Source organism: Bidens hawaiensis, unplaced genomic scaffold, assembly GCF_021521415.1.
Source record: "Bidens hawaiensis isolate Kalapana, Puna unplaced genomic scaffold, B.hawaiensis_p1.1 tig00022311_1, whole genome shotgun sequence".
In the NCBI taxonomy this organism is placed as follows: Eukaryota; Viridiplantae; Streptophyta; class Magnoliopsida; order Asterales; family Asteraceae; genus Bidens; species Bidens hawaiensis.
In genome coordinates this window covers 161,398-177,646 of record NW_027493467.1, presented here as the reverse complement: position 1 = coordinate 177,646, position 16,249 = coordinate 161,398, and the positions used below count along the sequence as shown (strand labels likewise).

Here is a 16,249-nt window from a genome sequence, read left to right as displayed (position 1 = left end):
TTAAATCTACTTAAAAAATGATGTGCTTGTAACAACAAAGCTTTCAACATAAACATCTTTATAATCAAGATATTATATAAATTGAACTTGAAGGAATTGTAAGCTTTTTTTTAACAATATCCCATTAGAAAAAAAAGTATAATAATAACTTTGGGGGCTTTATGATTTCACTATTTAAGTTTGTGACAAAATGGCTACAAGTATTTAAGTTTAGGCATCAATGCATAAAATTGTTTTAAATATTTAGGTGGTCCTTTTTTTAATGGAATTTAGGTGTTCCTTAATTACACTTTTAAATGTTTGCAGTCTATATCACGAGCTTTAAATAGATAACGTAATAAAAAGATGCACGTAAACAAAATTATACTTCTTGATTTATGTTACTATTACTTATTACTTTTTGTAATTATTTCATCTATTATGTGCTCCTTATATTATAATATATATCACTATTGTTTTTTCAAACAATAATTTAGATCACTGATGAGTCATTAGCCTACCCGATTATCTTTATTTATCAAATATAAATGTTAGGTTGACACGTTATATCGACAATAAATTTTCAATGAATTTATTGTTATGACTATGCAAATAATGTGTTAGTTAATCTAGAAAGACGCAATTTCAAACTTGTTTTTATACACGTGAATTCTTTTATTTTTTATTTTTTTTAATTAACGACTAAAGTTTTCTCACTTTATTTAGCCATCACAAATTCACTTATACACGTATTATTATGATGACTAGAAACATTAATGTTTTTAGTTAGTTAATCTAGAAAGGCGTAAATCTTCTATTGTATTTTATTTTATTTTATTTTATTTTATTTTTTATTTTAGATACACTGGGATTCTCAGGCTCTTTAGAGTTTAGCCATCATAAATAAATTGATAGGGACAAATTAATTGATTATTAAATTACATAAATTGTTTATTAATTGAATTAATAAAAATTTAAAAGTTCCATAAATATCTTCACTTACTCAAACGTCAGAACGTTGCTCCCACTAAGATCACATCTCCAACATCTTTTTTAATATGCGAAGTATCGTATGTAATAATGTGGCACCTGTAAGTATTACGGAGTACAAATTAATACTCTTAATTTATAAATTTTTAAGTTTAATTTAATTTTTTCTTTAAAGTTCAAGAAGATTATAAAATTAACAAAACGTAGTAATCAATTTGGACTACAGAAAGTTAGGTTAAGCCATTGCTTAGCGATCCATAAGGAGAAAAACAGCTTGAGAAACTGTTAAAGCCTAAAGGTGAGTACACGGTGATCTTTTTTTTAAAACATCATTTAGAATTACCCTTGATATCCGAGTGAACCTTCCTGGGATGAAATGCCAATCGTCCATACTGATTTTGACGTTGTAGACATTACTCACCCATGAATCAAAGAGGAAACTCACCGTTGTGTCGTTGAGTCAGGTTTTGAACCTAAGAATGCAAAAATCCTATAAAATTCAAGTTAAACCAGAAAAGTGACAATCTCAAGTCCCTGATCGATAATCAAACACCAACTAAACAAATAACTCTTGTTTATTGATCAGAAAATCTAACTCAAAAAACTGATTACAACCCTCAAACCCTAACTCGGTTTTGACTCTTGATGAACCCTAACTCGGTTACACCTAGATGAACCCTAACTCGGTTATATATCGTGTGTGCCTCTTGGATGAACCCTAACTCGGTTACACCTCACACCACCATCTATAACGTCTAACCATGACATGTTTATATAGACTAACCTAACTTGTTATCCAAGACATTACCTGTTATAATTACAATACAATTAGGAAACATAACCACTATGACCTACTTGTCAATATTGGTCCTTCAAGTTCACCGACTTGTGACTTGAGTCCGAAATTACTTCCAACAATCACCCCCTAATTTCTGACTCAAAATAGGTAGCTCTTCAACTCCGAGCATGTCTCTTCTGCCCTGTTTGATTTGACTCACAACCATCTTGGTCTTGATCTCCCCGAAACTTTTCTTGATCCATAGATGTGTTCTTCGGCTCCCCCGAACTCGACTACCTCTGTTACCTTGTCCCCGACCATTCCCTCGGTCGTATGAAAACGCATAACCACTCCTTTGGCTGCCATCCCGGTCATCTAATCGAGCGAACACCAATCCATGTCCCGTATCGATAATCAACACACGAATATTAAACGAATAACTCTCGTTTATATTAATCAGAAAATCTAACTCAAAAAACTGATTACAACCCTCAAACCCTAACTCGGTTTTAACTCTTGATGAACCCTAACTCGGTTACACCTAGATGAACCCTAACTCGGTTACATCTCGTGTGTGCCTCTTGGATGAACCCTAACTCGGTTACACCTCACACCACCATCTATAACGTCTAACCATGACATGTTTATATAGACTAACCTAACTTGCTATCCAAGACATTACATGTTATAATTACAATACAATTAGGAAACATAGCCACTATGACCTACTTGTCAATATAATTGGTCCTTCAAGTTCACCGACTTGTGACTTGAGTCCGAAATTACTTCCAACACAATCTTGACAAAAAGAAAAACGTGGAAGAAAAAATATTGAGAAATCTAATCATAAATAGAAATCTGGAAAAAAAGACAAAAAAAGAAGAAAAAAAATAGCCATCAAAATCATATTCAAGATGTCTAGAATTGTGTCGTCTCCCAAATAATAATTTAGTTTAAAGGTAAAGTTCATAAATAATTATGATTTTTTGCCTTGTATTTCTAAACACCTTACCCTACCTTTCACTTTCTAGTAATCAGGTCCCATGCATACACAGTCTAACATGTTATCTTCAACAATAATATTGAATGTGACAGAGATTAGATCCCAATCTATGCATATCAAGTACAGTCCAACGTTATCTTAACAACATTATTGAAATGTGACGTACGTAGATATTTCTATATGCGTCCTCAACGAACATGATCGGGTGGTAGAGTGCCTTCCCTTTAGCCAGAGGTTGATGATTCAAAACTTCGAATTCTTGCAAATTGTAATTACTGATGGTTTATAGGAGTATTTAGGAATAAGATAGTTTGTCAGTTAAAAAAAAGATTTTTTAATAGACGTCCAATCAATACAAAACAAAATTTGGTAACCTCCGTAAGGTTAGGGTGGACGAGTAACCCTAGGACACCACCTCGGGTTCATTGAGTATTTGATGTAAGGACGGCTGGTAGTGGAACTCGAAGAGAAACTCGATTTATGGGTGGAGAGGAGACCAAAAATGATAAGCGAGTAAGTGAGTTGGGGCTGGCACACCTCCCCTACCATTTTCTGTTTGCAGCCAAAATTGTTTTTTAGAACGACGACTTTCTTATATTTTAGGCTGCCGCACAGCCAGACTATGTTGTCTTAACTGGGCTCATGCTGGTTTCAAAGTTTGGCTTGGGCCTTCCCCTGGAAAAACATATCGCGGACGGCCGTTTGACAGTCGTTGTGCCACCACAAGATTGTTGATTCATTCCTTTACTCATCTTTAAACAAAATATATGTTTAATTTAATTCACTACATGTAAATCTAGCTAGCTATTCTCATTTTATGAATCTTATATGAACAAAGAAATTTATATAATTTATGTAAATTTAGCTAGCCTCATTTAAAGAATTCTAAGCTAGAATACGACAACGACAACATTCTAGGATTCCATGACTTGTGAGCAAAGCCGGCTCGTTTTGCTATTTGTGATTCTCTGGTATGGATTATGGGCTATGAACTCGAATATGATATTTCGTTTATTAATGACATTATGATATTCAGGGATAAAATTCTGAATGTTAATTGAAAGTTTTTATGAAAGTCTTGTTTTTAAAGTCTTGCAAGTTTACAAAAGCTTTGCAATATGTTTACTAGTTTATAAGTTTGCAAGTTTATAAGCATACAAGTTACATGTGTTACGAGATTGCATGTTTACAAGTTTGCGAGTTACAAGCTTATTAAGAGCACACAAGATTACGAGTAGTTAGGGATGGCATGTCGTGTATATCCATATACGATAAGACACGAACACGAAATGTGTATACGGTATACTTGTATACGACACAAAAACTTAAAACTTGAGGACAAAAGATATGATTAAGGTTAATAATTAAAAGATTAACATACCATTTTAATACACTTAAAAAAAGGTGCATTAGTTTGAAACATGAAACTCCTAATGAACTCATGAAACTAATGAAAAACTCAAAAACGTCTGCAGCTGCCTATGTAGAAGTAACATATATTGATCATGTTCAATCATCTTTTCTGGAAATTGAAAGATCGAATACAATAAGCAAAGATGACCGCGAAGAACACAACCAACCCAACGTGTACTCCAGCAACCACGCCAAGAAAATCATGCTTAAAACCAAAATGCCGATCCAAGTAATCTTTCACCACTTCACCGTCGTCAAATATATCCTCGTTGTCCCCAAATTGCGAAACAAGCAACCCGTAAAGAGTCCATGCAATCGGGTTTGCCCAGTAGCACCATCTCCACCACACAGGAATTCTCTGGTTTTACAACACAATAATATTTTAGAACTGGAAACCAGGAGTGTTCACGGTTCGGTTTGAAATCGTGAAACCGCTCTCAAACATGTCATCAGTTTTGGTTTCACGATTGGTTTTTTTACTTTCGGCCGGTCGATTTCAAAAATTTTAAACTGTATCGAACGGTTTGGTTTATGGTTTATACCAAAAACCAACCGTCTAAAACCAGACCTTTAAATTATATTATACACACACACATATTATTAAAATAGAAAAATTGGTTTTTATTGGTCTCAACCATTGCTTTTTGGTCATTGCCGGTCCCAACTAACGAATTGGCCACTGATGGTCCCAACTTATAATGTATTTGTTCATAATGGTACGCGGCTAACAAAATCCTAACGCGTAAGTTTCAGGTCGCCGGAAAAACGTTTTTTTTTGCCGGGAAAGTCAATTTTTTTGCCAGAAAACACCACCTGAACACCGTCACCACCACCAATTGACTCACCGCCAACCAACCACCATCACTTAAGCACCATCAACTGATTCCGACGATGGTTATAGGGTTCCGGAGACCTCAATAATTGGGGTTTTTACTTGAAAAAGGTTCCTAAAGGTACCATACAAAGTTACCATGATGTTTGGGATAAAATTGTTGAGTTTTCGGGAAAAAATGTGTGTTTTCCGGCCAAAAACGTTTTTCCGGCGACCTGAAACTAACGACGTTATAATTCTGTTAGTCGCGAATCGTTTGAAACAAATACGTTAAAAGTTGGGATTGTCAGCAACCAATTCGTTAGTTGGGACCGGTAGTGACCAAAAGACGATAGTTAGGACCAATAAAAACAAATTTTCCATTAAAATATTATTAGACAAAACTAAGTTAAAAACTGAATGATCTGTAATTGAAATACATTAACACCTTTATGCAATTTTTTTTAAATTAAAATCTAAAAACAATTTTCAATCCCAGCAGTCCAGCACTCTTGTTTTACTACAAATTTGAGCAACATGCACTTTGATTGTTATGTGCATGACATTTTTACCTTTTTAACAGCTTGTTTGGACAGCTTGTGTTTAACTTGTTAAGAACTACAAACTTTTGAAAGCTTTACTTATATGTACCATATCTTATTTTGGACATCTTGCATAAAAGACTAACGAACCCAAACCATGAAACCAAACCATTAGTAACTTCTGAAAGCTTTACTTACCGAGATAGGTTATGATTTAACTTTTTTTTAGAAAACTTACAGGTCGTGGAATGATGAATCCCGAAAACAAATTGAAATTTCCATAGAATAAGGCGGCGATGATGGCAGCAATGTCAGCATTGGGAGTGATGGAGACGGTCATCATACCGAAATAGGTCATGTAAAGGAAACAACACATTTGGAATAACATATACCAAAAGAATTTAGCCGCAGTCCACTCAAACCCGATCATGGAGTACACGATAAGACTATACACCACTGTCAGCACTAGCACATACGGAACTTCCACCAATACCTGAGCAAAAGCATACGGTAAAGCTGAATACATTCCTGCGGCTCGTTCTCTATAGAAAACAGTTCGTTCGACGTCTACAATTGGTTGAACCGTTGATGCATATTGGACTCCTAAGAAGAGAACAGCTGCATACATTGATCCCATTGCGTTCGTCAAATCTTGTTTGGTATTCCTGAAATGCATTAATGGTTAATAATCATCTAAACGTGTTAATTATTGCCTTATCGGTTTATAAACTATGATACTTACGTTTTGCTGCCTAAGTCCCAAAACATGGTACCAAAAAAGATTGCGATGAAGGTGGTGAAGATGAAACGTACGGCGGTATATGGAGGGTTTCGCCAGTATGACCACCGTTGTTTCCAGAGACATGCTATGCATTGGACTAGGAAAGGTTGCGAGTATTGAGTTGGGAAGAATAGATCTTTGGTGCCGGGACGTGGTACGCTTAATTCCGCGATTAAGGCTTTGTTTCTCCTACATTTTCAAGAAAAAGATTGCCATGTTAGCAGTGATAACAAGTTTTTTTCATTAAACAAGTTGACCATTTTTTACCAACACTTTCCAAGAACAGCCACGGTTTTGGAAAAAAATCCCAAAATGACCATATTATTTTGTTGGATCCGACGGAAACAAGAACCGATGCGACCGATTATTATACCCTATTAGATGTTGAGACGTATTCAAACTTTCCGACGGATTTGTGTTCTAGGCAACGTGATAATAAACAGTCGAATCTGACTGTTCAGTTCATGCTTGTTTGATTATTTTATAAAACAGACATGAAATTTTAGCCTTCACCAAAGTAGTACGGGCTGAGTCTAGTTGGCCCCCAACGAGGGTGCTAAGCCCCCAAAAATCGTAGGCTTAGTCGGAGCTTTCGTTAAAAGCACGGGCTAAGCCTTAGCTAACGACCAAAAGTATAGTTAAGTCCTAGCAGTCTCAACCGGCGTAGTTGATGTGGCCGCTTTTGATTCCATGTCTATTTTTGAAAAAGAAAAATAAGGTCACCATGTCTATTTTGGTAACTTTTTCTTTTAAATCCTTTAAACGGTTAAAGAATAACGCATTTATTTAAAATGTCGTGTTCGTGTTAACTCATTTATTAAACTTGTGATGTTCAGGTAGTCATGTTAAAATGGGTCGTGTTAGGCGACCAAGTACATGATTTTTTGTATCGTGCTTCAGGGCGTGTTAAATTGCACTCACTTATAAAGTTCGGAATTCTTGTATATTTCAGTGAAATCAACTCCAAGTGCGAGTTCTTGTGCTGAAGCACTGACTTCTAACATCCATGTTGCGGGGTTGTATCCATCTTTTATCTTACTTACACCGTCGATAGACTGTTTCAGAAAAATATTATGATAAACTTATTAGGATGTGTTAAAACTTAAACATGGTCAGAGCAGTTAGAATGTTAGATAACACAACAAAATTTGTTTATGTTTTAAACCTCAAAATACTCGATTAATTCGCAAGAATGGCGACCTACGGGTCCAAAATATATCTCTTGTCCACCTCTTTTCATCAAGAACAACTGAAGTACAAACATTATTAGATACAAACATTTGTTGGGTACGAAAATTAAAAAAAAAACTAATAAAGTACACTATACCTCATCAAAAGCTTCAAAAATGTCGATGCTCGGTTGATGAATGGTGCAAACAACTGTTCGGCCCGTGTCCACTGTGTTCCTAACCGTTCTCATAGCAATGGCAGCAGCCCTAGCGTCCAGCCCAGAGGTTGGCTCGTCCATAAATATTATGGATGGGTTAGCCACAAGCTCAACCGCTATGGTTAACCTTTTTCTTTGTTCAGTTGATAGACCGTTGATACCGGGTAACCCGACTAATGCATCCTTAATTGTGTTTAGTTCCACAAGGTCCATAACCTCATCAACAAAAATCTGTAAATCAAAAGCATACGATTTTAAAAAACACAAAAGAGCCTTTTCTTAACATTCTTGTTTAACACGAGAATACAAGTACAAAGCTGGATCAAATACAAATTAAATAGCGTGCTAACTGTGCAAATCAAGTAATGTAATTATACATACAACATAGTGTAATTAATATAGTGTAGCGTAATTACAGCAAGTGTAACTACACTACGATGTAATTACATAATTACACGGCTTGTATATATAATTGCACTACTTGATTCGCGCAGTTAGCATGTTTTTTAGTTTGTATGTAGCTAATTTCCCCTACAAGTATAACTAACCTTTCTGTTGTGTTCATCAACTTCTAATGCTAACCTTAGCCATGCTGAGTAAACCAAAGACTCATAGACGGTTACATGAGGCGAATGGATGTCGTTTTGCTCACAATAACCAGAAATCCGGGCAAATGTTTCTTGCTTTTTTGGATACCCGGAAATCCTGATATCACCCTCAATATAGCCGCCTGTTTTTCGACCTGCTAACAGGTCCATAAGAGTAGTTTTTCCAGCACCACTTACACCCATCAGAGCTGTTAATACACCAGGCCTAAAAGCCCCACTCACACCTTTAAGTAGCACTAATCGGTCTTCGCCCACCCCTTGATCTTTCATTTCCTATATGTATATTCATAAGTCAATCGGTAAAGAAAGTATGCGAAATTTATATATACGAGTAACGTTACCTGTGGCATATCGACTGAGTATTTAACATCGTTAAAGGTGATTGAATGTGGTTCAAATGGAAGGATCATTCCCTTCTTATCTCGGCTTCTCTCATTTTCGGATCCAGTATTGATAGATGATAATTCAGCCGCTACGTCACTATCATCCTCTATCGATACACTGGCTTGAGCTTTTCGAAAAGCTATTGCGGCAGAAATTAAAACAAGTGTTACCGAATTTCTAACTATTTATTACAAGATCCGAATATTAAGAACAAAGATAGGAAACTCACGATCGAGGAGGGCAAGACACAAAGCAAAACAGAAGTTGTAAACCAAAATAAATCCAAGTAAGGCCGCGAATGTGATCCAATACCAATAAGCTTCGGCAAAGAGCCCTCTTGTGGTGATAGCGCGCATCCCAAGCGTTGAATCGTTCAAGGGCTGTTTATGACAGAAAGAAAACACATCATATTAGAGGTGTTAGTAATTAGTTTTGACAAGTTTACTAACTATAACAATGATCCATATATTAACACATTCCTTATATAATACAATGCTTCATGTGACTTACTGCTATCCAACTATGGCCAAGAAATTCGTTCACGGCTAATCCATTCGTTGCATACATCATAGGAGATGACCAGTATCCCCATAACCACCAAGCCTTAACATTATCTGCAATGAGGAAAAACAAGGTTGTTAGATTTCAAAAACATGCCAAAAAGAAAAATCACTTTTGTATGTTTCGGAACTATATATATAAGTCTTTCACAGTGATATCCCCTTGGATAGTGAAGAAATCATGATAATCGAATAACGAACCCAAACACATAAAGGATCTAATTTGTATTGTTAGTTTAATAACCAGCTCATAAATAATAATGTCATGACTCATTAGAAATAATCATAATATAAAGTACCTCGCGAAAGAACAAAACCACTCAAAGCAAACACTAAGAGAAGTGCAAATGCACCGAACGTGTATGCAACGATCATGTTCCTACCCATTGCTCCAATGAACCGAAACAATCCGGAAGACATTTGGTTAACAAGCAAAAATATAAGGTACTGTTTGAAGAATCTGCAAGATTTTTAAATATAAATTAGTACATATGAATACATAGAGTTTCTAATCATTTAGCAATTAGTATTGAAGAGTAAGTAGTACCTTGAGACATTAGGATCAAATCCAATGACATAATAATTAGAAAAAGTCCAAACAGCTGCTTCAAGAAACGAAACCGGAATCTTTATGATCCATGATGGAAGAGCGTATGCCCACGAGGGGTAAAAAAGGAAATCCCGTTGCTTGTAGAAAACCGGAAGTTTTGCAATTGTCATTGAAATCTCAGACATCCCGTTAAACATATGCATAACAACACCAAAAAATAAAGCACCCGTATACAATGCTGCGTCGTCAAGATCCCTTCTATGCATCTCAGTTCTTATGAACAACGTCATAACAATGAACGCCACGAAAGACAGCTGAAAATAGCCAACGGAAAATGACATTAGTTACAATTTTGTGTAATAATGTGTTAAAAAGATTACGAAATATTAAAACTTTTTAGAGTTAACAATACAATTATTTGGAAGATTATTAAAAAGATTATCACTACTAGAAAACAAGCCATTTTCCCACAAAAACTTCCTACAAATTTCCTACGACAAGTAGTTCTAACAGATTTCCAACAAAAAAAATAAGCTACAACTTTGCTACAATATTATCTAATAAACATTATGTTAAGTCAAAATAGTTTTTTGTAGGAAAGTTGTAGGAAGTTTACAACCACATGTTTTTGTAGCAATTTTGTAAGACAAGTTGTTGGAAAACGGTTGAAAATGATTTTCAAGCATGTGTTTTTCCAACGTAAATTTTTGTTGGAAAAATGTTAGAAACTGGATTTTCAACAAATTTCCTACGAATTCAGTTGTAGAAAAACATCTCTTTTTCTAGTAGTGTATAAAAGATCAAAAACTTTAAACTGACACTACACTTACTTGGAACAATTTGAATATATAAACGAACGAGTTTCTTTTCATGAGCAATATTTCTCTTTCTGTACAAGCTTTTAAGAGTTCTTTAGTATCCAAGCCATATTTTTCGGTTGTGAGAGCGGCAGGGTGGCTTTTACTTTTGTCAAATGGGGTGGCGATATCATCCGCTATATCTTTTCCAACATGAAATGATTGGAATGCTTCCGCAAATTCCTTTGCTGTCACAAATGTGTAAGGCTCATCCCTACGCGTCTGATATTGTTCTTGATCTTTCTTTGATGTAACCTGTAACACCATTTCAACATCACAAGGGTTAAAATGGTCATTTACTATCATCAACTTAACGAAAAGGGGCAATTTCATATATACCTTTATAAATATTGAAAATATCATATATATCCATGCAAAACTAAAAAATATCATATATGCTCTTACAAAGTTATTAATATATCATATATACCCAATTCATTAAAAATTTTAAAAATGACCATATTACTCTAATTTGATTAGTTGCGATAAAATGTTTACAATGTGGACCATATATATTCATTCAATGCGATAAACCTTCGAATGGTTTGTAATTTTGAAGTAGTGACGACTGACGATTTGGTCGTCGTTAAAGGTGAGAAATATCGATTAAAATTAAAATAATAACATAGGGTATAAACAATGGGCAGATAGAAAGTTAATTTTTTTTTAAAATAACGGTAAAATGGTCATTTATAAATTATTATCAATGAATAGGGGTATATATATGATACTCTAATTGTTTTACAAGGGCATGCATGATATTTTAGTTACTTTGTAAGGGGATATATATATGATATTTTAAGTTTTGCTTGGTTATATATGATATTTTTAATCTTTGTGAGGATATATATGAAATTATTCCTAACGAAAAAGCTGTGATATAATCTTACTTCTTGCAAGAAATCAGCAACGCCTTTTCTTTCGGGGCATTTGAATCCCACTGACTCAAAAAACTCGAGAACATTATCACGCGGGCCTTGATATACAATCTTGCCATCGGTCAAGAGTATGATGTCATCGAACAAATCGTACGTTTCTGGAGCGGGCTGAAGGAGTGAAATGACAGCAGTACCCTCGAGAATGTGAAGAAACTGTTTAAGTGAATTCACAATTTGATAGGTTGTGGAACTATCCAACCCTGTTGATATCTCGTCCATAAGAAAAACCTTTGATGGTCCAACTATCATTTCACCGGTCGTCACACGCTTCTTTTGTCCACCCGATATCCCCCTTATCATTTGATCTCCTACCATAGTATCCGCACATATGTCCAATCCTAAGATCTGGAAAAAAAACATTCTATATTTTATTTATTTCTCAAACTATAATAATATAACTAGCTAAATAATTCAACTCAAAGTTGAATAGTCAAAAGTCATTACTGAAAATTATAATTGGATCGGTTTTGCCATTCAAAAGGAGGTTGCAGCACAACTTGTTGCCTGCTTACCTTCCTCTTTATTATAATTGGATACTTTTTAACTTTTAATGAAAAATAACGGTCCATTGGAAGAATTTTGTAAACATACTAACAGAGAAATGATGTATAAAAAGGTTAAAAACGTTTCGGACAAAAATCACCTAATTTGTCCTGAACCGTTTTTACCCGACTTGTCCATTTTGATACGGATAATTTACATCTATAACACCTTGAGAGTGTAATCGGTGACCACACTAGCCTTTTGACCTTCAATAGCAGCAGCCTGAATAACAACAAAATAACGATTATGATTTGGGATTTCGTTCATGAAGGACTCAAAGTGAGGGTAGTATGTAAATGTCTAAACGATTATTTACCTTCATGAAGACATCAATATCAGGATCGGGCTTTATGTTCGCATCTCGCTCTCTTCTAGTCAACTCTGCTAGCATATCTACAAATTTATGGATAACTATATTGTCACACAAAAGTTTAATATGTAATGAGACTGGGATATCTAAATAATCACAAACTAACCATAACGCGATCCAACACCTTGACATCTTGCGGAAAAGGCCAATGTTTCTCTAACAGTCATTTCTCCAATATGGACATCATTTTGACCGATAAAAGCAGCAGTTTTTTCCGGTACAAACTCATGTAACTCATGGCCATTATATGTTACCTTACCCGAACTCTACATTTACAAAAACAAATGATTTAAAATTGTGAAGTTCATGCTTTGTTTCGCTTAAAACTTGAAAAAAAAATTCACATTGTACCGTAAGATCCTTTGCTAGTTTTCCAGCCAAAGCCAACAAAAGGGTTGTCTTTCCAGAACTTGGAGGACCCAAAAGTAATGTCATTCTACAAACGTTTCGTACGCGAAAATTAATACAGTTAACTGGAGAAACTTCACTAAAAAGGCATTCATTGGCCTAATTGCATAAAAATGGTTAAATTCATTCTTTATAAAAAAACCATCAAAGTATAAACAAGGTTGATTTTGTGCAAGTTTTTTATAGTCACCTAAAATAACCAGTTTTCAACCTTATTTATATTTTTTTAAAAGTTGGTTGCTTTTGTATGCAATTAGTCATATTCATGAGGCTTTATGTTCTTTCATGGTACCTGCGAGGCTTAATGATGCCGCTAACATCATCGAGGATAGTTATATGCTTTTTCGAATTCGGAAGTAAGTGGAATAAACTCAATAGCCCCTATGCATAAACATGAACATTGATTAGGAGAGAAAAGTTAAATTACAATAGGAGACAAAAATGAGGAGTGTGAGAAGAATATGTGACCACAAAAAAAAAATCAAAAAAAATAATAACTCAATATATAATTAAAAAACGAAAAAAATTTAAAAATAAAAATGTTTTCCCCTGTCATTCCCATTCCAAAAAAACTACGAAAAGACAATGTCAAGACAAAAGGCACAATGACGAAAATAAACAAAACACACAATAATAAATAAATAAAGACACAATAAATCACAAAATATAACACATTGTTGAGTAATATAACACAATATCAAGAAAAGAAAAAACAATGTTAAGGGAAAAAGACACAAATGGCGAAAATAAACACATAACACAATTATAAATAAAAGACAAAGATCTATTTTCATCGTTGTTTTATTAAGGACGATGAAGACAGTGGAAACATTTTTGTGTTTTTACTTTTTTCGGTTTTTACTTTTAGTTATGATATTTTTTATTAATTTTTTTAGGGTTTTTTTTCTAGAAATATTTCTCATCCTTTTCATTTTGTCCCAATTTATAGAATAACCTGACCCTTGATTAGGAAACTTTGAATCTGATAACATGCTATTTACCTCAAAAATTTCAACATGAAAGTTTATAAAACTTGGTAAGGCTCTACTTCCTGTGTTAACATCAGCCTCTACGGTTACATGCTCAAACTTGACTTCAATTGTTGGCAATTCAATCCCAACTCTATAAACATTTCAAATCAAACCCTTTGTTAGCCATATCATGAAATTGTAGAAATCTGTTCGTATATAAAAGAAATAAAAACACGATAATTTATATTACAATACTTAGCAAATAAAGCAGTAAATTACAGTTACGAATACAACTGAACTAAACAAATATTTGGTACCTATCAATCCTGTGTCGGAGCTTCAACAAGAACTTCTCATTATCTTCATCGGCAACTTTAACAAGTCTATCAAGTAAATGCTTTTTATCTTCTGCTCCAAGTTTATCTATATCAACTTCATTAGACGGTCCAGTTGATCCAAATAGTAATCCTTTTTTCAATCTATCAAAAGTTGGTAGCTTTTCGATTGCAGCCCATTTTAATGCTTCTTCATCGTCTTCTTCACGTGACGATTTTGAGAAAACATTCGTACCAGAATTCTTCCATAGCGAAGTACTTCCGGATCTTAAACTTGACGCTCTTAAACTTCCTAATCTTATACTACTAGCAGCTTTGTATATGTCACTTCCATCCATTGTTGCAAGATACTAATTATCAAAACTCACCGAATATTGATCAAGAATTGAAAATGGTTTCGGTTTTTCACCGAATGATTATAACACGAAATGTTTTTCTTTTTCCTGAGAATATAAGAACAATGTGCTCCCTTGTTGACAAAAGAGAGACATGATCTTTAAATACAAGTATCAAATCTTATATTAAAAAAAAACTACTAAATCTAGTGAAGCATATCATGAACATAATATGCATCTATATAGCAAATGTAAATTGTAAAAAGACAGTACGCATCTAGAATAATAGGATAAGAAAGTATGTATGTGGGGGTACTTGTATTGTGCTATCTTGACTAGCTATTCCCACCTTTTAGGGTTTTTATAATTAGAGAATTTGAAAAAAATAATAATTATTATAATCACTAGCCTTTCACACACACACTATAGTTTACTAATAAAATATATGCACGAGTTCTTTTTTTGATGAAAAGAAATACACGAGGCACAAAATTGACACTGCCACACACATATTAGTTAATAGTAGAAGTTTCAAGTGAGAATAGCTAGTGTTCTAGAATTTTGACCATCTTTTATAGTTTGTAAGATAAGAGAAAAATTTTTAGAAATTGGAAAAATAAAAGGGATGAGATGGTTTATAGGAGAGAGAAATTTTTTTTGTGTTTCTAGGTGTTTCGTCATTTGAAATGGCGGAACCCACACTGGTTGCAGAGCGTGTCAAGATTTGTCTGGTGAGCTGGAGGTTTTTTTGGTGTTCCGCCGTTTTAAATGGCGGAAGTCACTTATTTTCCACGTGTTCCGCCATTTGAAATGGCAGAACACCACTTTTATCCCTTTATGCACTTCCGTCATTTGAAATGACGGAAGTAAATAGTAATATTCTGACATGCGTTTGACGAGGCGTTTGACCACACTATTCACTTATGCCACTTCAAATGGCTAAAGTGAATAGTAATGACAATTATGACAATTGACAAGACTTTTGACCAATATTATTCACTCATACCATTTCAAATGGCGGAAGTGAACAATACTTTATATTATTATTTTCTTTTACAGTATTTTTTCTTAATTTTTTTTATTTGAAAAATATATTTATAAATTTTAATACTAATTTAAAATATATTAAAGTTTAAAAATATATTTTTCAAATAATTTTTTTTAAAAATAACTATAAAAGAAAATAATAATATATGTCCCATCCTAAAAAGGAGAGAAAGTCTTGTTAATTGTCATAATTGTCAATACTATTCACTTCAACCATTTGAAGTGGCATAAGTGAATAGTGTGGTCAAACGCCTCGTCAAACGAGTGTCAGAATATTACTATTTACTTCCGCCATTTGAAATAACGGAAGTGCATAAAGGGGTAAAAGTTGTGTTCCGTCATTTCAAATGGCGGAACACGTGGAAAATAAGTGACTTCCGCCATTTGAAATGGCGGAACACCAAAAAAACCTCTAGGTCACCAGACAATTTCTGACACGCTCTACAACCAGTGTGGGTTCTGTCATTTCAAATGGAGGAACATCTAGAAACACAAAAAAAAAATTCTCTCTCCTATAAACTATTTTTTCCCTTTCATTTTTCCTATTTCTAAAAATTTTTCTAAGATAAGATGACTCGTTGAAATCCGAAGTTAAAGGTTTAAATTGTATTAATGCAAAACTTGAAAGAGATGGTACGTTTAATAAAAATAAAGGAGAG

General features: G+C 34.1%; 1 protein-coding gene across 1 annotated transcript; it reads right to left on the bottom strand.

Annotated features, from left to right (window-relative positions):
- Positions 1 to 4,107: 4,107 nt before the first annotated feature.
- Positions 4,108 to 14,765, bottom strand: LOC143565279 (pleiotropic drug resistance protein 1-like). The gene is made up of 21 exons (XM_077052292.1): positions 14,191 to 14,765; positions 13,904 to 14,024; positions 13,195 to 13,283; positions 12,846 to 12,930; positions 12,601 to 12,760; positions 12,441 to 12,517; positions 12,293 to 12,346; positions 11,534 to 11,926; positions 10,617 to 10,898; positions 9,784 to 10,100; positions 9,536 to 9,696; positions 9,187 to 9,290; positions 8,906 to 9,056; positions 8,634 to 8,815; positions 8,233 to 8,565; positions 7,625 to 7,915; positions 7,463 to 7,546; positions 7,219 to 7,352; positions 6,259 to 6,486; positions 5,755 to 6,181; positions 4,108 to 4,521 (listed from the first exon to the last, which is right to left on the bottom strand). The coding sequence occupies exons 1-21, from the start codon at positions 14,544 to 14,546 to the stop codon at positions 4,264 to 4,266; spliced, it is 4,287 nt and encodes a 1,428-aa protein (XP_076908407.1). The 5' UTR covers positions 14,547 to 14,765; the 3' UTR covers positions 4,108 to 4,263.
- Between the last annotated feature and the right edge of the window lie 1,484 nt (positions 14,766 to 16,249).